Raw genomic sequence first — 27576 nt, 5'->3', positions numbered from 1 at the left:
ATGCTGTATTTGATGGCTTTGAGCCAATTGTTACAAGGTGGATCAATGTGTTTTTGTAAGTGTAGTAGCTGTGTGGACATCGTGTGCTTACCAGACACGTCGACAACACTGGCGTTTAAAGGGTAACTTATGGTGCGACGTAAGGCCAGCCCTCACGTTAGAGTACATAGGTCAATATTATCGAAAATAAATGCACTTTATGGTGCTATCGTGTTAATGTCACACGTAATATTCGTCAATGTATTCCTCCGGGGTCGAGCAATGCTTCAATATAACTTGCTGAATATTATGAATACAAATGAAATGTTTATTACACTGCTATGAAAGCGGAGCCCACACTGGAACCACAGATGTTAATCTGATATGACGCGTAGGAGTACATATCTAGTGTTTTTCATATATATATCATATCATATATGTACTGCTACTAGTATTTTGAAAACTTTTCAGAGCGAACGGGACGGAGCACAAAGAAGAGGACAAAAGACGAGCGCTGTCTTGTGTCCTCTTCTTTGTGCTCCGTCCCGTTCCCGCTGAAAAGTTTTCAAAATAGATCAGTTCCAACTCGCCCACATCTCTACCCTACTAGCATATATGTGATATGTACTCGTAGGAGTACATATCTAGTGTTTTGAGTTTACTCGCGTCTATTGTGGACCGAATAAAGTTGTTTCACTCACTCACTCTTGCATAGGCTGTTTTTCCAAACCAGTCTATAGACCTGACGTCGCTGTGTTGAAAAAAAGCTGACTGCCACGCAGAATGCTTGGGTTCGATTCCTGCTGGGATCCTAATATTTATTATTCCCATTCGTCGGGTCGACGCGGCGATGCCGGTTTTGTTTAACGCTCTCGCATTTAAATGATCAGTCTTTGTTCTCGCCGTTCCAGGGAAGATATAAACTGTCAATCTCTTGTTTCGCATACGCGCTTATAGTATACGGGTATGTGACACACGCGTCTGGAGGAAAGGGTTTGACGACGTACGCGGCAGGATTTTCATGTTATTCATATCATGACCGAACAGTCATATTCGTCAAATCCTCCTACCCTCTCATGCCGATTATGGTCTACACCAAGTTAAAGAGGTGATCATGAGAGCCCCCAGACGTAGGCGGATAGATAGATAGATAGATAGATAGATAGATAGATAGATAGATAGATAGATAGATAGATAGATAGATAGATAGATAGATAGATAGATAGATAGATAGATAGATAGATAGATAGATAGATAGATAGATAGATAGATAGATAGATAGATAGATAGATAGATAGATAGATAGATAGATAGATAGATAGATAGAAGCGTTCAACGTGCCAAAGGTTCGCTAAGAAATGCTTGGCATTTAAAATAGCTGTGTGACGCACACCCGCCTCATTACAACGCGTTCCCGCTTATGCTGGCCCCGAAAAAATATCGCGGCCGGGCTAGAGGGGAAGCACGACGCGCATTGCGTTTCCCCCGAGTCTGGCCGTTGAGATCAGTTTAGTCTTTAACCTGCTGCGGAATGGCGACCTCAGTCGACACTCTTCTGGCTGTCACACCACTTTCTCTGATTACACTCTCCCCGATAACTACTACATCTACCACAAAGGTTTGTATAATTGTTGATCTTGGACGTTAGTCGTCGAGATGGAGATATGCCACCTAGCGTCAACTTGGGTGCATCCACGTTAAACGGTGCTACAAAAAAAAAAATTGGACGCGTATCTGCGTGGTTCGCTCAAAATGTCGTCTAAAAACGCTGGAAGAGGCGCTGCGTGAGATATGGATGCCATCTCGCAATACATCGGGAAACATGAGTGCTGTGTTGCGGGCTGGTAGTCCCGGCGCAGCAGCAGGCGAAGACCGGCGGTGACCAACGCGACCGGCGGGTACGCCAGGGAGCCCGAACAAGCGGTTTGGCGCGATGCGCCGAAGCAGAAGAAACGTCCGCACTCAATGAGTACTCTCCACACACTTTTTATTTACACGTCGCCTGGGTAAAACAGGAATGCCAGAGCGGCGCCCTTTGGCATCCGTACAGCGCAATACTGAACCGAAACCGAAACACAGCAATGATCTCGTGCAGAGGGCACGGAGGAATGCAAGTTTCAGCGCAGTCGCATTTTCAGTGCAGCTTAAGAAACTAGGGTCTCTAGAATTACGTATCTATGTATTTTCTTTTAAAGGAACCCACCACCTATCACTTGCGGAGTGATGTTGCGCCTCAGATATGCGTAATGTTTGCTTTTTGATCAAAAATGTACGCAAGTATGAACCTAGTCAGTCAATCAAGATGGCTGGCCCTTGGGCAAGTGGTTCAACTTTGGCCGGGTGGCTGAATCGAGTGACGTGCCGACAAACAGAAAGACAGACCAAAATTTCTGCGTTTAAGTTCCCCAAGAAAGACTATCGTCTTTAAAACACTCAACAACTTATGTAAGGACACTTTTAGGGGCGAACCTCCTTTGAGTGTGGGTCTGTCCCTCCTTTGTAGTATGTAGTAGTAGTAGTCGGAAGCCACCTCTAGTTTTTGGAGTGTTCACTAGATGGCGCTGTCTTAGCCACCTCTAGTTCTCAGAAAGATTCCTAGATGGCGCGGAGGCGCTCGCTGTGTTGCAGATGCGTGCTCTAGCCCTCCCCCCCCCCTCCCTCTCGCGCCTTGTGACGCCGACGCGCCGCGCTCGCTGCGTTGCAGGTGCGTGTTCTAGTACCCCCACCTTCTCTCGCCTCGCGACGCCGACGCAGGCAGCGCCTGCTAACGAGTTTCTTGATTGAAAAAACCGACTGCTCGCGCTGCACAACCGTTCACTGACCACCTTGTAATATAGGCACACGATTTTGACCTCCAAGGTAGTGCTTGTGTGAGATTTCTCTTGTGCGTGATTAAACAATAAAAATTCACAGCGTACATGCAAAATTAATGTGAGCTGCAAGTCGCCATGACTCTCATCGACCCTTTAGTATAAACGCGCCTGATCTGACGTCGTTGATGATGCACTGGGCAGAATTCACGGAAGATTCACATATGGCGCGTGTCATTGGTGGAAGGCAATCATTCGATTTAGTGCGGCGACGTACGCTAGGGGGACCGTTGTAATGAATGGACCACATTAGAGTGACCTAGAATAGGGGGAGTGTCCAAAGCACCGCGCAAATACGTGGGAGGAGCGAGGGCCTTTTGCGGTGAACTTCCGCGCCGCGGCGCTGCCGTGCCTGACCCGTGGGCTTTCTCCGCGGCGGAAGCCACGCTTAAGCGGCAAGCGTCTGCTACGCGCGTGATATTTTGGCCGCTATTAGCTAAAATTGTGGAAATTTGGGCAAAATTTAATACTGCGTCAATGCAACATAATACTGCGGCGACTCATCACACAGAGAACGCGTTTGGGTGTTGACAAACTGGGTTTTCGTATATATCCTTGCAGCTGCTTTGTCACCGCATTGGTCCACACTTCCGCGGCTGTTTAAGGAATGCATCCTGCGAGCACTTCATCGTGAGAAAAGGCGCTTAGCTTACTTTCGTGTGGAATGACGAACGTAGACTTGCTGCAGGAGAGAATAAACTGGAGATAACCAGGAGAACGTAGCACATATGCACGTAGTAACTAGCTCATGCATGCGAACGCGTTTGCACCCTTCATATCCTATCTTTTACTTCGTGCGTTCGATTTGTTTTACAAGGCTGCCTCCGGCGCTCTGCTGTTTCAAGCCATTTCATGCGAAGCCGAATGTGTCAGTCGGCGTGGCCGCGGTACCAAAAGTAAAAGAATTATTGCACTCGTGTCTCGTCCACTTGGTATACATGAAAATTGGCACGAAGGGGAACGAATGTACGTATGAATAACAGAACTGATAGGTCATGGCATCGCTAACTTGACATGCTTGCCATTTGCGTAACGACTAACAATAATTATATGGTGTGTGGCGCGCAAACCGGGTTTCTTTATCCAGAAATAATTCTCACGATGTGTGGTCTGACGATTGTTTCCGTCAGGTTATAACAAACGTGGTGGTCACCAATAGCGATGTCAACATGTTAGACTTACCCATACATATTGAAGAACTGACCGCGTAGGTAAAATGTATGCGAAAAAATTACATGAAAAAAAAACATGGTCCCTATGCATTCGCCGGAGATGACTCGAAAAGGAAAGCCATCTTTTTCGTCAGTCGACGCATTGATCCTCCCTCGCCCCTCTACGAAAGCTTTCTGCACATAACGTGGTTTCGGACTGCCGACAGGATCGAAGGCATTGCAAGCTTTCTGCACCTCACCTGCTTTTACATTGCCTACATCGGGGGCCGATCACGGAGGCAATGGAAAGCAATCATGTCATGTGATGGCGTCATCATCGTCTGACTCCATCACCATATGGCGCCATCATATGACGTCACGTTGAATGACGTCATAGCGACGTCACAAGTTCTGTCGACCTCGTCGCGTGATGATTTTGTGCATCACTCGTGTTGGCTACGCGGGACGCCGACGGTCAATTTTCGTGTTTCATGAGGCATCTAAGGCTTTAGCGTTAAAAAAAAGACAAACCAAAGAAAATGAAACGATAACAGTGCAACATCGCGTGTGCCTCACTTCATGTTACGAGCGATCGCCCGAAAACAAACGCGATTCTCAGTTCAGAGCAGCTGATTGCACGCGGATGCGGGACAAAAGAGGCTTTCTTTACCCGTCTGGTCATCTCTTTATATTTATTCAAGAGATGAGCAGACTCGCTATTTAAGTACTCCGGAGCTTCAGCACGAAATTTTGGTGGACGCTATATTGAGGTCTTCAGGAAAAAGCGGGAAATTGCGGTCGGGTGCCCTGTTGGCGCGCACTCAACTGCCGCAGAAACAATTGTATTTTATGTAACTACTCGTCCACATCTTTTCGTAATGTCTCTGAACCGGGCGAACGCTAACCTCCGAGAACCGTGAAAACATCTGAAGTTGAGAATGAGTTGTTTGAAGCAATGCACGCATATCGCGCGAACGTTTCATACTGACGTTCAGCGATCCAATGCAACATGCGATTATATATATATATATTTTTTTTCTTACCGTATTTTCGTTCAGGCAGCTTGTACAGCAAGAATGGGGGCATTTGCAACTTTGTTTCATGATATCTGGATATTTGTAAAACATTTTCTATATTACGCCTTTTGTGCAAAAGCTTGTGGAGTAAGGTTAGTTTACCTGGCATTGTTTTTCTTTCAAATGTTTGCGCACGGTGAGCCTTGTTGTACGCTACCTCAGAAGCAAAAAGAAGCCAACAGCATTGCGGTCGTATGGCCGTCTCTACTCTTTTTTATCTTTTTTTTTTTGCTTTCCCTTGCGTCTTCCCGGTGTGCTCCGTACATAATAAAGAGCTTGTGGAGGCTAATGAATTGTCAAATAAAGCGGTGTGCATATGGCTAAGAAGCCAGTGGCGACTATGAGTAAAAAGCTCGTGAAGTCACTGCGCGCAAGTATTTCAGCTGACTGCGCATGCAATTTACTTTTTTTTATTACTCTTAATTCGTCCATGCGCGATGCTATTGCCCGATTACTCGAGCGAATAGGGTTTCTTTTTTTCGTTCTTTGCTTGCGCGTGTCCGTTTTGCGCATTTTTACACACGCACCAACGTTCTCGAACTCTGTGACCGGAACTAGGCCACGCTGATGCCGCTTCACACATGATTTTTTGCATTCTGTTGTTGCCCAGCACTAACACAACGCTTAAAGATGGATAAGCTTCATTCCGCACCGCATTACTAAAGTTAAGTAGACTTCAAGTGCGCTGTGTGGAAACGCGGCGCAAAAAACTACAGCGCGTAGCAGACGCCCCTCGCTTTCCGCGCGCTTCCCGAGCGCGGAAAGCCCACGGGTCCGGCGCAGCAGCGGCGCGGCGCGGGAGCTCACGGCAAAAGGCCCACGCGGGAGCCGGCGCTTTGGACACTCCCCCTATTCTAGGTCACTCTAACCACGTAAACCAACAGTACAATAAAAGTTTGATGTTTAAATATACACGGTGTTTCTCACGTGTTAGTTGATCATATACTTTGAGAATTACCCGGAGTATTCACGGTTTACCGATGAAAGCCTCCGGAGCTTCGCCCCACTCATCACAATTCACCCCGCGGATATGCTGTGGATTTTTTTTTTACTTTCGTGGTATAGGCGATGCGCAAAGCGCCGACCACGCCATCTGCCGCCATGGCTCGGAAGCGCTTGCGGGACCCGGCGAACAGTGTTTCATCGAGCGTCTACGCGAGTGCACGGATGGATGTGTTTTTCAACGTGATTTAACGACTCTCTCGGGCTTCAGCGATGTAGAAAAATAACTGCTGCGTTGTCGGCTGCTCAAACACATACAAAAACTCGCCAGGAACACACTTTTACAAGTTTCCGGTGCTATTTCATGAGCGAGAGCGACGGCGACGGTGGATTGCGGCTGTCCGACGCAAAAGGTAAGCAATCGCGCTTTGTTTAGGCAGTGTTAGAACGATTACCGTGTTTTTATTTCTCCATTTATGTCGCTATGTCTTCAGCGAACGCTACTACGTTTATGCTGAATCGCTAATTGCCAGGCAACTACTTCGGGATCCTATCAGATAAGCTTCTCGGCCCTTCTGCGCTGTTGAGCAGCATTTGCGCTCTCCTTCTCCATGGCGTTACCCACCTGCGAACGCCAGTCAGAGGCGCTATCGAGCGGCTTCAGCGCACGCAGTGTCAGAAGGCGAAGAGCTGCGCGCGCGCCGGCTACAGTGTGTCTGGCGAGGCTAGACGCCACTCCTTCCGAACGTGCAGACCAGCAGCGGCGAGCCGCGCGCGACAGTGGCGGAGCCTGCGCGCGCGTCGGCGCCAGTCTGTCTGGTGCGGCTAAGACGCCACTCCTCCTGAAGGCGCACGCCAGAAGAAGCCTCATCCATAAGAGAAACCGACATTTTGTGCCAGAACTGTTTCAACCGCTTCAAACAGATCGCCGTAGAGTCTCTGGATGCATCTCATCCTGACGAAAATTTTGTTCCCGAACAAGTTGCTGTCGAAGAGCTAAACGTATCCGTGAAGACAACAAAATATATTTTTTTCAGCGAAATTACAGGGGGTCGACGGACATGCACCGACGTTCTTCTCTGAAGACACCCAGCAAATACGTAGCCAAGCTGCTATGACAAGCTAGGTGACCACCAGCTCCGCAGTGACTCAGTCCCGCGCCACTAGCGCAAGCTGCCGATATATTTTTTCGCAAGTTTATCGTGCTGGTTTCAAAGTTTTCCCAACGCTGACCCTTCGCGTGGCCGCACCCGTGAAATCCATGCGCCGGCGCGACAGCGCTCCCTCAAAATCTACTATATAAACACATGGCACGTAAACGAAGCTACTGTGTCGAGAAAAAACGTTGGTTCATGCGTCAACGCATGCAGGCATTAGTGATCGGGACGTTGTAAAGAAAGCGGTGTACTTACGATGAGCTCCACTTCGTAAGGAAGCTTGTTGACGCTTGTCTGTGGCAAACACTTGGCGCGTATAGTGACATTGTCGTCCCACACAGCTGTTACATCGGACACATGTCCACTATTATAAAGCGCGGCTCCTTTGCGCACACTATCGCCGCAAAAGTAATTATCAGGGACGCGCACAAGCGGCAAATCGCACGCGCGCACTTCCGTCATGCTTGCAGTGAAAGGAGGCGTCCACTACGCGACCCGCATGCGGTTCCAACGGCCGCCGCTACGCGGCTTTCAGTGGCGCCCCTATAGGCGCTACGCATCGCGGATACAGATTGCTATAATGGAGGGATCAATCATGTTTTTTTTTATTTTGGGGGGAGCGCTAACTTTAGTTTCGTATTCTTCCAGTGACAGCAGTCTCGCTACGCCCTTTAGCTTTGTATGTTATTTGTGTAAAGAGTACGGACACGTTTTCATTATCAGCTGTAGACATGTTCTCGTCACACGGTCAGAAGCTCATTGCTACAATGACGCAGGCGAATCCGCTGGAAGCAGGCTATTGGCAAAGCATATCGCCGCAGTCAACACGCCTACATTAAATAGAAATGCACCCAGATGGGCTTCCTTACCTTCTACTGCCGAACGTTCTCATCCGCTTGCTTATTTGCCCAAATTTCATGGGGTTTATAACTTAGGCATGCGCTTACTGGGCACGCCATAGGGCCTCGGCAGAGCTAAGGTGAGGGCATGCAGTTCTGATTGGCGCTTTTATTAGTTTGTATGGGATCACTTGAGGTGGACTGAAGCAGGTTTCGAAGATTACACGAGCGTTCGTGTCTCGAACAGCTGGTTTAAAGTACGAAGTCTCAAGTATTTGTAAGATTCTGCGAGTTTTTTTTTTGAACAGCGGAGTTTTCAATGCTCCGAGAATCCCCGTTAGTCCCGAACAAAAACTGTCAACATCGTCAACTTCGCGCGATCCCTTCGTCCTCTTCTTCGTGTTCTGCTTCGCTCCAAGAACACGCGCGCAGATTTGCCCGGCGTGGGACGCAATAACTCGGATGGGCGAGAGACCAAACACATGGAAACTAGAGACATGGAAACTAGAGATAAAGAAAAGGAGGAAATACAGAAAAAGATAGAGAGACCTAGAAATCAATACAGAGACAACAAGCCAGAAAAAGAGATAATCAAACGAAAAGAGACAGAATCAAATAGAAAGATAAAGAAAGGCTCATAGAAAAAGAGAGAAGGAAAGCACACCATAGCCACATATAGTAAAGCAAGGAGACGGGAAATGAAGTGAGCGTTAGGAGTAGATATAGGAGGATGGGAAAGGGTAAAGCATGGCATAGCCATGTGTAGTATATATATCAAACGGGGTGGAAGGGAGGTGAGGGTGACGAAGAGGGAATAGACAACGGGAAATTGTGGAGCATAGTATAGCCATGTATAACATAGTATAGCAAGTGGTGCGAAAGGAAGTGAGGGGAGGAGGACAGAAAGAAGGAGGGGAATGCCAACAGCTCCGCTACTTCCTCACTCCTCCCACCACAAGGGCGTAGGTGCCCCAAGTTTTCTTACTCACCCGTTGGCTATTTATCTGCATCGGAAGGAAGGAAGGGAATACGAAAGGGAGAAGGCAGGGATAGAGGTTAATGATGGTAATGCATCCTCGTTCACCTTGCAGAGCAGTGTTTCTAGTTGCAGAGCCGAAACTTTCCATCTGAATGTTGAGCCGGTATGCCGCGACCTACTTCCCTAATGCTTAAAAGGCAGAAAGCTTTACTGGAACACGTATTGTTTGCAGCAACGAAAAAGACCGAGAGATGGCATGACAGAACACGATATTTATTATTTCAGCATCAACAGGGAAGAATACAACTCTGGTGAGGCTACAGGGTGCTAGCAAAAAGCCTTTAACGGCTTGACAAAGGCCAACACCCCGTTTACAAAACTACAAGGCAAAACAGCAGTGGACAATCAATACGTGTATTAAGGAAAAGCCTATAAATATAGTGACGGCTGGTAGGTTCATTTGTCAGTTTACATTTAGATTTAGATGACGGGACTAAAAATGGTGCTAGGCTACCTAACTGCTTAGTTTATCGTATTAACGGAGGAGTTAAGAGCCTGTGGCAGGAAGTACATCAGCATTTGGCGGCCATAATTTGAACGAGTGTAGGGAACGTTCCATGTGTGACTGCTTGGTGTGGCGTATGTCTTTGCATGTTGAGGTAAGGTGGCGAGCTTTTCTAGAAAAGAGTCGTTACTTCTGCAGTATGCATCATATCGTTTCAATAGAAGTGTGTTGAACAGGTCCGACAATGATGTTATTCCAAGATCTTCGAATATAGGCTTTGTATGGGCATCATATGGTTCATTGGAGATGATTCTTACGGCTTTTTTCTGCAGCCGATGGATTTTGGACAAGTTTGTGTCAGTCGTTGTGCCCCATACTAGATAGCCATATGTTGATGTAGATGAGAAAAGGGAATTGTATAAAAACAATTTGATGTGCTTTGGTAGGAAGTAACGAAAGCGTGTTAAAATACCCACTTTTCGCGAAAGCTTGGAGTAGACGAGATTAATATGTGCGTTCCATTGCATATTTTCTTCAAAAAGAACACCCAAGGTTTTTATTACTGGCACCAGTTCTATTACTGAAAGACCAAGGTGCGGGATAATATTTGAATTAATAGGCGATTAAATATCACAATCATGATATTAAACAAAGCACAATTTAACGTCCTCGCGAAAATCGCAAAAGTGCAACATCTTTAGTGATTATATTCCGCGTGCGCGAAACGAAATGAAAATAATAAAGGCACTAATCTATGGACGCTAAGTTCGGCACAATGAATACTAAAGACATTGCAGGGTGCCCGGACTCGCGTTCTGGAGACCATCCTTATCACCTTTGCCCAATATTATCCAAAGACTTTCGAATAGCACAATGGCTGCTTTTCAGTGGGGACCCAAACCTAAAAGCGCTCGTTCACTTAGATTTCGGTGCTGGTCAAAACTTACCAGCAGGTCAATATTAATTTTGAGCCTTCTATTACGACGCGCATCATAATTGCATCATGGTTACGACACTTACAAACTCACAATCGAGTTAATTTAAATTTAAAAACGGCACGTGTGCCCAGTACAATGAAACCGTGACAAAGCCTTGCTTTGAATACACGAGAGAAGCCCAGTTGATTTTAAGAACGAAGGAAGGGGCATTGTTTGATGCGCTCGTTTTTTTTTTTTGTTAGCCCTTTCAGCCCTGGATTTTTTATTTTGCTCGGGGACTTTTTTTCTGCGTGTTTTCCTAATAGTTATGGCCTCAGAAGACCACAAACGAAAAATTGAGCCACTGGTGCAAGTAATAATGGATTTACAGACATGACATCAAATTAGGTCATCAGCGCTCAGCGGTTGTGAAATGAGAAAAATAGCATCTTTTTTCCGGCTGTTCACTAGAGTACACAAAATGTGAACCACGTCTCATTTTTCAGCGTGGTACTAATCGAAACAGCTTCGGTACGTCGTCCCGAAAATGGCGCTCACCCGCCTCAGCTGACCTGCCTCGGCGTCACCCATGACTTCGGTCAAGCTTCTTCTTCTCTGCGGCTCCCAGCACCGCAAGCATGTCACCATTTTGGTGTCAATGGCAGTGGGGATCATTGAGAGTATTCCCCCAAGAATGGGCAGTTTTGGTTTCATTTCCGAGGTGCTAGGGGGAATTTTGGGTGATGGTGTCAATTGACACCGCCAGGGCCGAAAGGGTTAGACGTAACCAAGGGGAACCAACAGACAAATAAACCAAGGAGAGCATAGGGGCACATTATATTTGTTGTTTTTTAACTGTTGTGTTTTAATTATAACATAAATAAAGTGAATTATTGTGGACGAAGGAACGCCCCCTCCGTCGGTGGGTCCCGAACCCGCAGCCTTCGAATTACGCGTCTGACGCTTTCACAATTGCGCTACGACGGAAGGCGTTATGTCGCCCACTTTGTTGGGCATATATATGCGCACAACCCTTAGGACTAAGAATTTCATAATAAGAACGGTGGAAAACCGGGCTATTTCCCTCGGTTGCATACTTTAGCGCTAGTCATTAGGTCTGACATGATAACTTGATTTTGGCTGATTCTTAACCACGTTTCTCGTTGTCACAATTTATTTATTTATTTTTTATTATCGCCTCACAGGCTCTTACATTGGAGCATTGTGTGAAGAGGGCATTACATAAGTAGGCCAAAAATAACAGGAGCATGAGAACCTCGTTATACGAGGCTTATTGACTGTCAGTACGGAACAGTGAAACGAAAACAAAACATCATTATACAATAGTTAATAACACATTTGTAATTAGAAAGGATGGCCGTTGCCTCGGCCCTAAAATTGCTTCCATTACCAATACTGACTAAGTTCTCCGGAAGACTATCCGATTCAATAATTGCATACGGCAAAGCAAGATTGAGTGATCATTTGCTTATATAGGCGTTATTTATATCGCACATTTCCTGGAACTGGACGTGGTTAGACAGTCACATAACATCTAAAGGAGAGCCAACCTTGGACCTGTGTGCAGAGATGTTCATTTTTGACAACAGTGGCGCTTTAGCTTAACGTAATCTCACGTTGTCCAATTACTAGAGGAAGTACTTGCGCGCCTCTTCTCAATCACCGCATCAACGTGCCTCCAGAACAGTGTCCCCGAAAAGCTTCGTCCATGAATAGGGCCTCTGGTTCTCATTACGGAAGATCCAAGTCCTTCCACAAGTTCATGACGTCGCACCCCTTGGTCTTCTGCGCTATCCATGCTTTAGTCCTGGTAATGTGCTCTGCTGTGTAGTGACTACGCCAGTCTCCGACGTCCCCCTTGCGCACGAAAGCTGCACCTTCGTGCATCGCATTCATATCTATGGTCATTCCCTTGAATGATTCGAGAGATTTGAGAAATTTCGCCGGTGGAAGTTCTCCCAGTGCTTTTACTCGCTCACCAGGGGTGTAGTCAAAGACTTTCTTCATGTTTCCAAGACTTGAAGACTGCAACACCTTTTCGTAAAACTGCTTGTCCTCGCGTAAGGCCCTACCGTGTTCATCGCCGAGAAAATCGGCAATCTTGAGAACTACTTCACCCGTGTTCTCCTTCAGCTGCTCGTACGTGATGAACAGCACGTTTGGTTCATTTCTAATCTCGTACCAGGGAATGAGGTGGTTGAAGTAGTCGCCGTAGGCGGTCTTCCCGGAGTGGAATAGCTTTAGAAACGCGCCAAAGGACACGTCTTTTACGCGCCTTGGTGTCATGCCTTTGACGAAGTAATAGCTCGAAACGGAGCAGTCATACGGGTTTCTCGCAACGTAAATATACTTCGCTTGCTCGGAGAACACCATATTGCTGAGCGGCAGGTGCGTGATTAAGGGTCCTCTTCTTTCGGCTCTCACGGCACTCTCTGCCCCCAACAGCTCCACCAGTGGAGAGCAGAGCATGTACTCAGCCGGGTTCTTCGGCGGCTCCGCTTTGGTCAAAATGTGAGCCACAATGTACTGAACCCACGTAGTGCCACATTTAGGGTAAGTTACGATAACGACGTCGCTTGCGCTGGGTTCGTACTGCATGGCCGAACGCACGTTGTCTTCGGGAAAGATGGTCAGCATAGGGACGTTGTCAATGTTGATGAAATCATCAGTGTCCATCGTGGTATACGTCCGCCTGCACAAGAAGAATCAGAATATTGAGGACAGAGCCGCTAAGTAAATGCAGTGCAAATGTGAGTGGAATTGAAGATATCTCTGGCGTGTCCTAGAAATAGAAGAAACGCAATTGCGGGGCGTGGTGATGGTAAAAATAGGAAAAAGAGAGCGAAAATTAATGGCAGGGAGGTCAGCCTGATGCAAGTAACGGGCTTGCTATAGGATAATGGTAAAAAAGAAAATGTAGTGTTATTTCGCTCCTGTAAATACCTAATACGTGCTTCGAAAGTCGCACCTCGAAATTGATATTAAAGAATGGTTCGAGAAAACATTGCAGAACCATGCTACTAAAAATTACCCTTGTTTTGGCTACACAGAGACGGGGTCGTTAGTGTTCCGTTCGCAAGCATGGTGCCTAAATGCTTCTTTTTTTTCGAAATGTCCATATAAGTTCCTAAAAGGCCGTATTCTGACAGCGACCATAAAACAATTCTAACGGCTTTGCTTTTTGCGCGAAGAAAATCCACTTTGACAGCATTTTGTGCAAGGAAATGGGTGGCGACTGCCACAAAAGAAATAGAAAGGTGCCAGCATTCGTTATGGTCTTTGTTGTCACTTTAAGGAGCGCACAGCCGCAGTGAAATATTTCGGAGTTGTGCCGTTTCGACCGCGGTCGAACCCGCGTCAGCTGCCGACAACCTTCACCACTGTATCACCATGGCAGAAATGTTGCACTTCCTTACCGTACATTAGCGCAATGATACTGTTTATCAAGCCATACTGAATATGAGCCAGTCTTAGAGAGATCTTGTAATACGCGTGCAAATACGGCAGGCGATGGTGCCACCGCTCCCTATGCACGTTTCATTCGAGGTTCACGGTTTGCAAGAGCGATGGTATGCAATAAATACAACAGACGTGACACTTTTTCGACTGCTTGGTGTGCTTGCGCATGCATTCCAACTTTTCTGGATGGGGAAGGATCCAGGATTCAGTGATGCGGTTCTCATTAGGATATTTTGGCACGATTCTGCACTCCATAAAAAAGAGTTTCGCGGTCTAATTTGACGCCAGGAAAGGACAAATGCTTCTAAGCAAGTCATTAAGCAACCAGGCAAAACGCGCATGCCTAAACATTGTGTGCGATTTGTGTATTTCCGCTTGTATTAAGTGGTTAGCAGTTTATGGTGCCGGCTTGTGACCCAGCGCTCGATTGTTCCTCCCACCGCTGCCTTCGTCGCTACGTCTGACGGGGGCAACAACCTGATGGAACTCGCTGCAGACGACACGTATCTCAACTGCCGTAACAAGCAGCACAACGACAAAGCGCAGCGAAAAGTAGCGCGCATGTCGCGTACAGAGTTTGCGAATCTCCCTTACAAGATTCCACTTGGGCCGGGGAAACCCTGCATGCTTACGGAAAACAGTGACAACACCGACGGTTTGGTAAGCGCAACAGGGGCTACTCTACGAATGAGCATCGCTGGGTGTCCGTGCTATGCACGTTGTAAGGTTTCACAGGAGTGGAGATGCATGTAGCGCAGGATTTAGAATTGCACCAATTGCTACTGAATGTCTAGCACCGTTCCTTGAAGCACTTACAACCAAGTGCAACTGTCCGCATGTGTTAGCAGTTTCTTGCTGGAGGTTTGAGTTTTGTATTGACATGAACTCTGCTTATCTGAATGTGTCGCAGGCTTTCTGCGTGCTTTGCAACTTTCGTTAATGTGTTTTTCATTTGTTCTGGAAAAGTGAGACACACTCCTAGACAATTACGTGAACTGCAAATGTTCGAGTCGGAGTAGTAATAGCAAGGTATTGTACATCGAGATAATAGCGTTCAAGCTGAGTCTTTTTTCTTGCGCAAATGCTTCAGGTATACATGCATGCTGTACAACTGCGACGAAATATTACGGATGGCTTTACCGCACGCCATGCAACATACCGCAGTAGTCAAAACTGAAAGAAAACCTAATAGTTTCCTATACCTACGGCATTATTCGGAGCACTGATTTAGACTTTTGTACGAGCTTTGTTTTCGCAGGTGCCCTAGTGCATTGCCATTCAATTTTTATGTGCGTGTGTGGACACTTTTATTGAACAAGTCTTGAGGTTCGACCCTTTAAGGCCGAGGCGGGCCGCGCCCACGATGACACCATCAGGCCTAACCCTTCAGTGACATCGTGGGCCTTCTGGGCTGGTGTTGAGACTATGCCCTCCTTAACATTTTTTTCGACCAAAGCCATTTTCCTTCGGGGTTGGGAGAGTCACAGGGCATCCCGCCAGAATGTGCCTGATCACAATGAGGCCATTGCATGCATTACAGTCTTTCCTGACCTCCCTTTCTGAATAGATATTTTCAGCGTGATAAGAAGCGGAGTACGTACCTTTTTGCAATCGCCGCAGTGAACCTGCGTGAGCCCTGTTCAGACCTGAATGCACAGCTAAATATTCTTCAGAAGGCCGGCAAATGAGGGCGTGAGTTTAAGCAAAATGTGCTTTAGTATTGTCAAAAATAAAAGCTCCAAGCATTCGAGTGCGTAGTAGTCGTATAAAAAGGGGTCATGGTTTTGAATGAGGGTCGCTAGCGTTAAAGAGTTCAGTGCCATTTGCAGTTCAGAATATAAGTATGAAAGGCCGCAACACAGGAGGTGCACTTTTTTTTTCAGCACAACGAATGGTGTGCTGTTCTGGCTAGGACAGCATATGCGTAGAATACCAGCTGTAGGCAGGCGAAGGTGTTACTCGGGTATCACGGAGAACTATGAGCCGTTTGTCTTCCGGAAAAATAGAAACAGGACGACGCATTTCCGGTTCACCATTTTTGTTGTGTTGGGTCTCATTCGCTGCTTCAGTCTAAATATCATATGTGGACCTATTTTATGACATTTACACACAAAAGTATTTAAGCCTGCTAGAATTCTGGCTGCACGAGTCATTTTGTAGGCCGGTTCGCATGTGGCATTCTGGAGACGATATAGAGCTCCTGGGAATATGCAGCTCCGATCATCGGCAGACTTTGAGACAATGGCGGAAAACATGACGGCCAGTATAAGCAGGCATCTTCTCGCAACGATGCACTAATGATGCTGTCCTCACTACTATGATGGACCCGCGTTCATTATAAGACTACGAGAAACTTGACAGCAATTCGCCGTGGTTAAAAGGAACATTCGGCGTCACTAACTTTCAGCCTATGTGGCAACAAATCAGAGCAGACCTCTCACTTCGTGTAAATGATCACACGATTCTTATGGCCCGTTATGTTGGGCAATCTGTGAAGTCGGTGTAGGAGAAAAGGTTAAGGCTTTGCAGTTTAGAAAGAAGTAAGCAGTTCAGTAATGCGGGCTACTTTAGGGGTCAGTGAGGACGTATAAGTGAAGCGCTAGTGGACGTTTAACAGAGGTGGGCGTGCATGAAAAAGAGAAATCTAAGCAGGTGAATATTTCTACACCATACTGATGAAACCGTATGGCGCGTTTAAACGGCTCCACGAGTTGCATAGGCAGTATCCGAAAGGTGGATTGTGTGCAGAGTCAGAATGATGCTTCCTCAATAGCAACTTGTGCGGCTTGCCTACACTTCACCAGATAAAACAACAAACAATGGGTTTGTGCTTGACTCCGCCTGATGCGTCAGCACAGCTTCGAATGCGCCTGATACGCTTCATTTTTTTATGTTTACCGCCACTGGCTCTAGGTTAGCGCTCGTAGACAGTGCGCCACAAAATTGAAGCACACGGTATTCATATATGTGGCAAGAGCAAACACTGCGTCTTCTCTTAAAATATAAAAAATAACAGATGTTAACGACTTTAATCACATCAAGGCGTTATCAATGAGATATAGCAACATCCAGCACTTTAGTGCTGCCCGTAATCATTCTTCAATACTAAGGTTCGGAGGAAACGTACATTTTACAATGAATGTTTGAAACCGGGCACTGATCTCCCAAAATTATTTGTCATACTGACAATAACACTCATTGATCTGCCTAACAAAATATTTTTTTCTGAATGTACACCTAATTTTTTGTTATATAAAAAAGAAGGTCACATCAGCATATTAAACTCCGTAAATGTGCTTTTGTTCAGAGAGTACCTTTTCAACATTTCGATGGAATCGGAACATTGTTAGACGGCGAGTACACGTATAATAGTGGCACGCCCACTTCTTGTCTTGTTTTGATGTATCCGGGCTTGACCGGCAGGGACGGTTATCGATGCTCGACGCTGTCCGCGAAGCAGTGTTCGAGAAGCTTCGCGATGGTAGTAGATCGTTTTGTTAAGATTGCACCCCGCACGCGAATGTTCCAGCTTTGTCTAGAGATAACGCCGCCACCAGCGATTTTGCTGGAAAGTTCGATAGCGCCTGTATAAAAGCAGACGCGCTTGACCGCTTGTCAGTTGATCGAAGGTCGACGCTCTGTTCGCCGCTATCAGTGTATTGCTTTTCAGTTTCCCGGCCACAAGTTCGGCCAAATAAAGGGTTTCAGCTCTGACGCGCTGACTCCTGCCTTCGTCGACGTCACGACCACGTGACAATAGAATAGTGCGTGTCTTTAGGAGTATTCATATTTCATGAAGAAAAGCTTCGAGGATGTTTAAGCGTCGCGCTTTAGAAAGACACGCGACAGACTTATCGGGCTCCGTTGGCATCGCCTTCTCGTTCGCATACCATGGTTCGGTCCTGAATGGATACCTTTACCGCGCTGCGAGGGAAGGAGCGTCTGTGCGAGTGAGAGCGGTAGTTCTAAACACCATTAGTGCTTCTACTTCAAGTACAGTTAGAAATCTGTAAGATGAATAGCAGCGCGAACGAATACGTAGCATAAGTTAAGGAACACACAGGACGAGCATTAACTAACCACTGAAGGTTTTATTGCTTCCACGCAATATAAAGGGTGCCGCGTCTCATTTTGCGCTGTGTTTCCCATTTACAAGTGTCTGACCAACTAGCCCAACGAGCAACAGTGACAAAGTGGCCACTATGCGTCTCCAAGGTAATACCAGCGTAGCTGAACCCCTTGCTGATGCTGTGGCTGCTGCTGATGATGATCAATTACGGCTGCGCACTTTGTATTAGGTGGACATCTTTAAACCGCTCACACGTAGGCCATTGTGCGCTTACGCAGTTCACGCACTGAGCACTTTCAGGCAAATGTTCTTTCGTGGTTCATGATTAAGAAGTTGAAGAAACTGTTTGCACAATTGCAGCAAGGAAATGAAAGAGTGTGTTAACAACACGAACACCCAGGAAAACCCTGTACCAACACAATTTATTGAGTGGAAAGTAAATATCTTCTATTGCGCTATTTCTTAAAGCTGTGTCAGTGTGAAGCGCTGACACAGTTCGCGCTGTGCAATACTTCTTCAAATTATTAAGCGCATGAAAAGCTTTCGTACTTTTTGAAGTAATGTAAAGCCAGAAATATGCACAAAACCTGCATTTATTGGGTATTAAAATTGACGTCATAAGTCTGATCAATAGCGTCGTCGTGAACAGTTCTTTTTGAATAGCTGTATGAAGCTCAGAAAACATTAACTGTAGGTGGCACAGTTTGTTAGAATTCTTTTTGTTATTTGTGATCTGTGTTTGCTGCTACCGAAATGTATTAACTATCGGGTGGTGTGCTTGTCAAACTGCACCGGTGTAGACTTTGCTTGCTTTCCTACCTTATCTCGTGTATGCTGTGGCAAAATATTACAAATCAAGCTGAAGAGCCACTGCGGTTCAACATTACAAGATTTGATCTTTTCAGTTTCAATCGATAGGTCCTACTCTGACGTGATGGCATTGTTACAGGTAACGGAGGAAAGTGAATTTAGAAAGCGAAGAGAAAGACACGCAGCTGTGTATCGCCAGGTCGACGGTTATCTCGTCAGCACCGCATTCGTCGACGAATTCGTCCGTGAGGCTCTCAGATATAAGCCCCATCCGGACGACATCTTAATTGTAAGCGACCCAAAGTGCGGAACAACATGGATGCAGCACATAATGTACAACATCCTCAACAGCCGGCCGCCCCCGAGAGGCCTGTTCGAGCAGAGTACCGCCATGCCATTCCTGGAGTTGCAGGGCGCCGAGTAAGCGAGAGTCATGCCCAGACCGGGAGCCATTGAAACTCACATGCCGTTTCACTTGCACGCTTACTCAAAAGAGGCTAAGTATGATCACGCTTGATCCCCTTATATTTGCACACGCAGTAATGTGCCCGTGCACACAGAAAAACACGAGGGTATAGCCCATCATTTTTTATGATGGAAAGCTTTAAAGATGAGCCCCCTCACACAACATTTCAATTATGTCCACATGACTTTTGCGAGGGAAGGTTCATTGTCATTCAACAATAAAACGCTCGGGAACGACGAGCAATGAACAAGTTCACTAGAGGCAAATCACTTCCTTTTCTCTTCGTTTCGGGTGTGCTGCTGTTCTAAAATCAACCAGTAGCATCTTGCACAGTCTGCTATCCTGTGAAGATATCAAATGCACCTGCCATGTCCGTGATAGTAGTGCGTCATGGAAAGCGTGCTTAAAAATTGGTCTATGTCAAGCGTAATTACAAAATTGACAGTCGTTGGCGACACTGGCGTCAACGACTGTACGACTGTCACAACGACAAAGTGGTCTTTAGCGCCATTATCAAAGGGCTTGGAGCACTCATACGCGCTCGCCAATGCAGTTTTGCTCCTGAGAGTCTGTATTATGTTTAGTAATAAAATAAAAAATCGTTTTTTCGTCGATCTACCCTACCATACCGCTAATAGTGGACGACACTGTACATACAAAGATCGGCCAATTATCGCTGCAAGTGCAGGGGCTGCGATGCATGTCGTTATTACATAATCGGAGTGGAGAAAACCTAAAGTTTCATGGTTTGCAAATCTAAAGGTTCATGAGACTGAAGCAATTCGAACAATGAGATCATGAATGGTAGTTGACCAATACCACTCAGGAGAAAGGCATATTACAGCTACATATTATAGGCACTTAGATTCGGCGCAGAAACCTTGAGGTTTACGAAAAATGGCCGCTTGTCATTGAGAGCGACAGAGGGGATTCCAAGAAGGCAAGCGTTCCAGCGGGACGGATAAAGTCAGGTGCGTAGGTGAGAATAAAAAGTTTGAGGAGACACGTAGCCGCAGGAAGAACCGGACCGGATTACTTGGAGAAATGTGGTGGAGGCTTTTGCCCTGCAGCGGCTTGGTAGGGCTGATGATGCTCATGAATGATGATGATGCCCTCCATGGCAGTCATCCAACGACTAAGTAGCGGACCATTTTCTTTTTCTTTTGTGTACAAGCTTACGTGAATATATTTGCACTTTTTGGCCTTTTCATGTTAAGGCACATCTATATAAACAGAAGTCCTTACGACTACTGCCTCTCCTACTACTACCACACCAAGGGCCTGCCAGAGTATCGCTTTCAAGACGGCACCTTCGACGAAATCTTCGACATGTTCCTCGAAGGTCTTGTAGACTTTGCGGACTACTTCGAGCAGGGTCTATCCTGGTACGCACGTAGGTTCGACGACAACGTGCTGTTTGTGGCCTACGAGGATCTAAAGAAGGACACTGCCATATGGATCATGAGGATTGCGGACTATCGGTGAAGAGTATGGTTGTGAGCTAAGGCATAATAAGTGCGCGCTTTCGCCTCTCGTAAACAACACAAGTTTAAAAGCTATGCGGCAAAGTGTGAACGAAGCTACCCGGAAACTGTAAAAAAACGCCAGGCCTGCGCTGAAACCGCAGCACAGTCACAGCGAAAGCTGGAAGAGCGGCGTTTCTAGAGCCCGTTAAGCTCTCTTGGGGCTACAATACAAGTACACTAGAAAGGTACCCACTACGCCATAAATCACAATTTTTGTGAAATTGGGAAGCACCTAATAAGCCATTATTCATCATTCTGCGGAGAAACGAGGCACCAGCTACATACACGTCTGTAAGGCATTATGTGCAGTTTGTTGACGCGACGACTGATGACGATGAAGAATTATGGCTCAGCCCTTTGTAATGGGTTGGAATCTTTAAACGGCCCACCAGTTATGTAATTTGCATTGCGTGACGCCCGGTCGCTATTCCCCTCTCCCGTCATACTGTATAACATATGTTGACGTGGGAGAGAGACGGGGGGGGGGACGAAGAACATTACTGAGACCCCGATGAAATGTATCATGCGCTTATGGCCTTCCTTGGCAACCAATACAAGTGCACTTGCGAGGAACCCACTACGCTATAAATCATTGTAATTTTACTGAGATTCCGAGGAAGTGGATCATGCGCTTATGGGCTTCCTTGGCAACCATACATATGCATTTGCGAGGAACCCACTACGCTATAAATCATTGTAATTTTTGTGAAGTAGGGCAGCAGGCCCTGTGCTATTTTTCGTCATTCTACGGAGAGCGTTGGTACCCGCCAAACCCATGTAAGGCATTATGCGCACTTTGTTGATGCTGTGCCTGATGACGATGAAGAATTATGGCAGAGTCCTTTGTAATGGGTTGGAAGCATTCAACAACCTACTCGTTGCGCAATTCGCATTGTGTGACGCCTGGTTACAGAATTCGCGTTGTGCGACTTTTGGTGCTTATTTTACTCTTCTACCACGCTCTATTGCACATGCTAATGTGGTTCCTTCCCGACATGAAGCCTGTATAGGACCTTTTTGCGAAGCAGTTTCAAGCACCGGCATGGCTCAGAGGTTGAATACTGGGCTCCCACGCAGAGGGCCCAGGTTCGAACCTCGTTCCATCCTGGAAATTTTTTATTTCGTTTTTTTTCTTATTTCGAGCGATACTGGTTACGGACACCGGCGGCGGCGGCGGCGGCGGACAACTACGGCGCCAAAAACGGCCGGTGAAATGATCTCATAACAGCTGTCGCTGTAAAACGCATGAAGTCCATCTCTGAGGATACGAAGCCGCGCTGGATAAAGGTTATTGAAGCGGCAGTGGCGGAAGAAATTATGAACAAACCCATAACCGTAGATTTTGCACGTAAGGGAGTAGTGGGTGACTGGCGGAAGCACTTCACGCCTGATCAGGTGGTTCACATAAAATGTACCATTGCTGCTAAAACTGCTGGAAGTGATGTTATGAGTCTGTGGAACGGCATCGGACTGCCTTGACAGCCTGATACGGAATAAATGTTTCTTTACTGTAGGCAAGACCTTTACAACACCGAATATAATACAGACGACAATTCAAAGACCGTGCGTAATAAAGTGGAAACAAAAAGCTTCAGATTGAAGAGAAATGTGGCCCGTTTATTAGGGCGGAGTGAAGGGTGTCGTTAAAGTAGACACATGCAATTCTCGTTCTTTAGTTATCAGTACCATCTCACCTGGTAATGTGCTGGAACTGGAGCGGGTCTTTTCGTTCGCACTATCGACACAATGACCTCAAGAGAACGCCAAAAATGGCGCACTAAAGTAAAGATATGCAAACCTCTTCAACTCACTCAACTACTGAACAACGGTCATGTATACAATTTACCTTGCAAGAGAATCTGCCTAAGCTTGTAACCGAACCAATCAACGTTTAATACATCAAACACAAAGCTATTCTCGTTACCATTAGCGAAAAACAAAAAATAAGTACATCTGCTCATGTCGAACACTGCGTTATGTACTACATCTTCGTGGGTGATAAAACATCGCACCGTGAAATTGTCCCTCATTAAAAAAAAAATTCTGCCAAACTGGCGTAGTTTTATTTAAAAAAGAGGACTTCTTCTCTGGCAACCGCATTGATGTGCATTCCTATATGCCTTTCCATTGTTATGAACCCAAATCAACTAGCCCACCTATACTGCAGCATTGATGTGGTTTCTGAGAAGTCGTCGCATCTGCCAAACCTACGCATCGACTGTTACTAGTGTACTTACAATGTTTGGCCAAGTGTCACAACATAACAACTGCAATTGTGATCTACACGAATTGTGTTGCAGTTACCTGAACTAAGTCGAATGTGCCGGAATTTTACTGCTGCTGCAGGCTCCACATTCACATTTTTTGAAATTTGTGATACAAATCAGGGCGTGCCCCTACGCGGGCATTCGTCCTCTTGGTGATACATTGCTGTCTTTATGTGATTAGGTAATGAAATGAGATTTCAAATATACGCAAAAAATTTATTTGCACCCATCGCTTGGGTTTTGGCCGTTCGATGTGAAAGCAAGCTTGCATATTATTGTGCGGTAAATGTAACGTTGAGGTATTCATCAATATTTCCTGTTTCCTGTGTTCATAAATGTGCTTTCCGAATCAATTCTGTCCTTTTTATTTGATGCTCTTTGTAGATATCAAAGAAAGGGAACGAGTTGTCAGCACAGGATATAGTGTAGTCAGTACTAATCTTGTTCGTTTGAGGCTAACTGTTGCCTTCAAACCACTTTATTTTTGACTCATGTGTCACGGGTGTCATAAAAAAGCTGTCTTGAGCGAAAAGCCAGCGCTTGTTTGGTTGGTTGGGTCCCAGGGAAAATGGCTGAACCCACAACGGAGAACAGGCCACGAAGCGGGCAGGAGTAGAATTTGTAAAAAAAAATGAATATGCCAAAAAAATGACTTCTAGTAAAGCAAAAAGTGTTAGGGTTAATTTTGATTAATTTTTGCAGCGTTAATAAACAAGTGTTAAATTCGTAGAAATAAATAAATAAATAACTAAATGCACACAATTTAAGTAATTTAATGAAAATATATACATCTACTTATATTATTAACATAGCAGTCTCTATGTTTCTTTTATGCAATTGAATGCAGCATCATATATGCCCCTGTTGCATTGCCCCATTGACGACGCCCGCTGGCAGAGTAATGCCGATGTGGGAAGCTCAAGGCCAAGTTTTTGAAAAGATGGTTTCACAAATACTTGCCTTATATTTTCGTATCTGCGACATTCTGTGAAGTAGGGCTCTATTGTTTCGGCTTGATTACAATAATGACATTGAGGAGAAGGCAAGAAACCAGGCCTGTGCAAATAAAATGTGGTGCTCTGCATCGCAGTTTAGTTAACGTTACTTCCTACTGCCTTTTGCTACACCATGTGCTCTTCCACGGAAACCCAGGGTGCTGGAAATTTGTATTATTTAGGAGAGAAGATTTAGTGCGTTCCTCTTGCAGACAAAATTTCGGAATCATGCGATTATTCTGTTAGAGGACGTCCTTAGAACACTTGAGACAGGTCCCTTAAGGGATGCTGCCGCCGGAGTCAATCCCGTGTGGCCTGGTACCCAAACAAGATGGACGTGCCGTGCGTGATCGGGCAGTATGGGCAGAGTTCTGCTAGGCAGATCAAGAACTGTGGCACGTCACTACCACAGTGATTATGTCAATGTGGCAGTGACTTAATCGCTGAACGCGACCTAGTGAATGCTTTGTAGGGAATAGTGGACGTCGATATAAAGATCACGGTAAAACAGCCACACCGTATGGCTTTAGCCTTTTAGCCGTCAGAGGCCAATGCATAAGAGACCCTTTTATTTTCTAAGTACCACTGTGAATATGTTTTGCAATGCATAAACTGAACTAGTGAACCTGCAATATATCAAATATTTCACGGACGTATGCGTGGTGAATAGCATAATCCTGGCATACATTCTTACTATTCTATGGTATACTTGACAGCTCGAGGAATGGAGTATAGGGAGCGTCTGTTAAATAAAAAATACTATCTAGCATTTCTTTTCGACATATGGGTATTGAAATACCGAAATACGAACGAAGTTGTATCATTACACTTCATCGTAGCGTTACATGGTCTCATTGCTCTCATGACGTTTCGAATGGCGATGAGATCGTGTCTAGCGACCTATCGAAAATGCTTCGCAAAACATCTCTGTTCACTGAAATGGATCATATTCCTGCTGGTTGCAATTGGCTACAAAGGAAATTGTGTCATGGTAATTTCGGCGAGCAATTCGGGTACATGTGTCGCCACACAGTCGCGTCGATGATGTGCACGCATGAATTTACTACCTATGTTGAGAAATTTTCGAGTTCGCGGCTGAGCATTTCTTCCTTATTGTTATTCTTGACTATATTATGCATCTGTCCTGTCTATGTTCGGTTAAGATAAACACGCCTGGACTCGTCCAAGTTGTAATTGCATGCGCAGCTCTCTTTCTTTGATGTAAAGTCGAGCTATAAAGCAGCAGGACATATCGCTGGGTCAGTTAATGTATGATTGGCTACAGACAAGAATATTGGCGCAGGAAATAGGAAGTGCAGATGCATTAAAACGGAAATGCGCATGTTCTCTCGCCAGCCTTCTCTGCTAGCGCCATAATTATTTTGTTCATGAAATAGACATGAATGTATGTCGCATTTGCCGATCCGACATGAAGTTCTCGCAGCTTTTCGCTTAATTTAGCTCGTACAAACCGCTTGTCCTAATGCTCTCAAAATTCATGACCAGCGGTGGAAATGCTCATACACCGCCAGCTTCATAAAGAGAACTTAAGTCGCATTGCAAACAGCACGATTCCATTAACTTCAACTTCAACTTTTTTATTCTTCGAGATACAGGCAAGAAACGTCCTGCGGGGCTAAAGGCTGCTGTCAGCAGCTTGACGACCCAGGATGTGTTGTACAACAACACCTCCTGGGTCCAGTCGAACTACTTAACAACGACAACAGTAAACACTATTCAGTAACAGTATTCTGACGGTTTATGTAAAATGACGTATAAACATTCAGTCTGACAACATCGTAGCTATGTTGAAACCAAGTTTCAGATATCACTGTGACGTCGAACCGGGAAGAAAATTGGTTGAGAAGATAAGAGATACTGTCACTTTTGTAAACAGCGCAACGAGAATTAAAACGCAGAATAGAGCTAAGCCTGGTATCGCGCAGATGAACGTTTTGTGGTAGAGCAAAATCAAAATATCCCATTTTGAACAGAAAGACAAAATCTAACGAAACACTAGCATATCTTTCAGAAGTCTTCGTCATGCTCTATTCTTGCAATCGGTGTCTCTTCAGACTTCCTCGCGAAGATCTTGTCATTGTACGACCAGACGGACTTCCATTCGTTGTCACATTTTGTACCAATAGCAATTCCAAGCAGTCGCTTTAGGGTAGGGCATAGGTGCTCGTTCACGTCAATTTTCTTTGTTATCATCGCCAATGTCCATGTTAGAAAGACCCCCTTTCTTTGCTTTGTTAAGTACAGCATCACGCTTTGTCCGGGACTTAAACTACACATGGTTGTTCAATTTTTCTCGGTCTTGTGTTGGCACCGGGTGACATAATTCAATGTAGTCTCGACAATCTCTTCTTGGATAGCATTCCGGATCACTCTAACAGTGTCCAGCACGCTTTCATCATCAGGACTCACGATGCCCCCTATCTCGAGATTTTTTTATTCGACTCAGAGCTTAGAAACCGTTCGTTCTCCTGCTTTGCATTCGAGGGCCTCACGTCTTTATTGAAGTGCCATATTTTCATTTTCTAGTTTTTGTCTTGCTGTTTCCTCAGCACTCAGTTTTGCCTTCAGTTCTTCAACTGAAGCGTGACCGAACTCGATGCTCTGAATCCTATTTTTTTTTCTATCTTCGATTCTCGGATCTCATTGCGCATGTCCCTTTCCAATGCCTCGCGATGCTGCTTTAGTTGCTCTTTAAATTCTTGTTTCATTTGAGCAAGCTCAGCTTTCATATATTCTCTTAGTTTAGTTATTTCCTTGGCCATACCCCATCAACACAAGTAATCACGTCACAAAATAAAAGCAATGTCAAATCGAAAAAGCAAAGAAACCAGGCAGCAGCGATGAGCAATTGTATGCATTAGTATTACGGATCTTTTAAAGCACCAACCTACAGCGAAAATGCCGACAAGCGTTCAGCTTTGCAGTAGATGCGTCGTCGCTGCTGACAAGTGCCTGATAGTGAAACATACAGCACTTGCAGAGTACGATGATAAATACGAGCGAGTTAGGTTACAAATATGTCATCACCATTGGCTGTATCAAGCAGCATTGGCGTAGAGCTAGCAAGCAAGATTGCGCAATGAGTATTTAGGAACGTTATTTGGGAACCAACTGCGTCAAAATATTGGTGCTTTACAAAGGCCAGAACTACAGAGAGAACTTGTTTTAGAAAAAAAGCAAAAATAAGGAAAACATGAAAGAATAGCATTGGGCTCACCAAGGAAAACTGAACTAAGTGTCCACGCGACGCTTCGAAAACCGCCTGGGCTGGAGGGGAATGGTATTGTCTTCTCGCGGGTTTATCGGTGCTCTCGAGCAACTTTATTCGCCGGAAAAAGCTACCTTTCTGAGTTATGTGGGCAGCGTGCGACGATATAGCGGTAAAATACTTCATTCGAAAAAAAATAAAGACGAGGCCATAACAAGCACTACTCAGCGTTTGGACACGTGATCATACCGTGACGCCGTGCAATATGAGGAGGATTCTTGGAGCCGCAAACAGGCGCAGCTGGTGCACAGAAGACGTG

General features: G+C 45.6%; 1 protein-coding gene and 1 pseudogene across 1 annotated transcript; one reads left to right on the top strand and one right to left on the bottom strand.

The window, feature by feature from the left end:
- Positions 1–12167: 12167 nt before the first annotated feature.
- On the bottom strand, positions 12168–13112 carry LOC119375272 (sulfotransferase ssu-1). The gene has a single exon (XM_037645452.1). It carries the CDS (start codon positions 13110–13112, stop codon positions 12168–12170), a length of 945 nt encoding a protein of 314 aa, XP_037501380.1.
- A 1344-nt stretch (positions 13113–14456) lies between these two features.
- Positions 14457–20837, top strand: LOC119375271 (sulfotransferase ssu-1-like; annotated as a pseudogene).
- The last annotated feature ends 6739 nt before the right edge of the window (positions 20838–27576 follow it).

The sequence above is a fragment of the Rhipicephalus sanguineus genome, chromosome 11 (assembly GCF_013339695.2).
Source record: "Rhipicephalus sanguineus isolate Rsan-2018 chromosome 11, BIME_Rsan_1.4, whole genome shotgun sequence".
Classification (NCBI taxonomy): Eukaryota; Metazoa; Arthropoda; class Arachnida; order Ixodida; family Ixodidae; genus Rhipicephalus; species Rhipicephalus sanguineus.
Note: the sequence above shows the minus strand (reverse complement) of the source record. Positions and strands in the feature narration are given on the sequence as shown.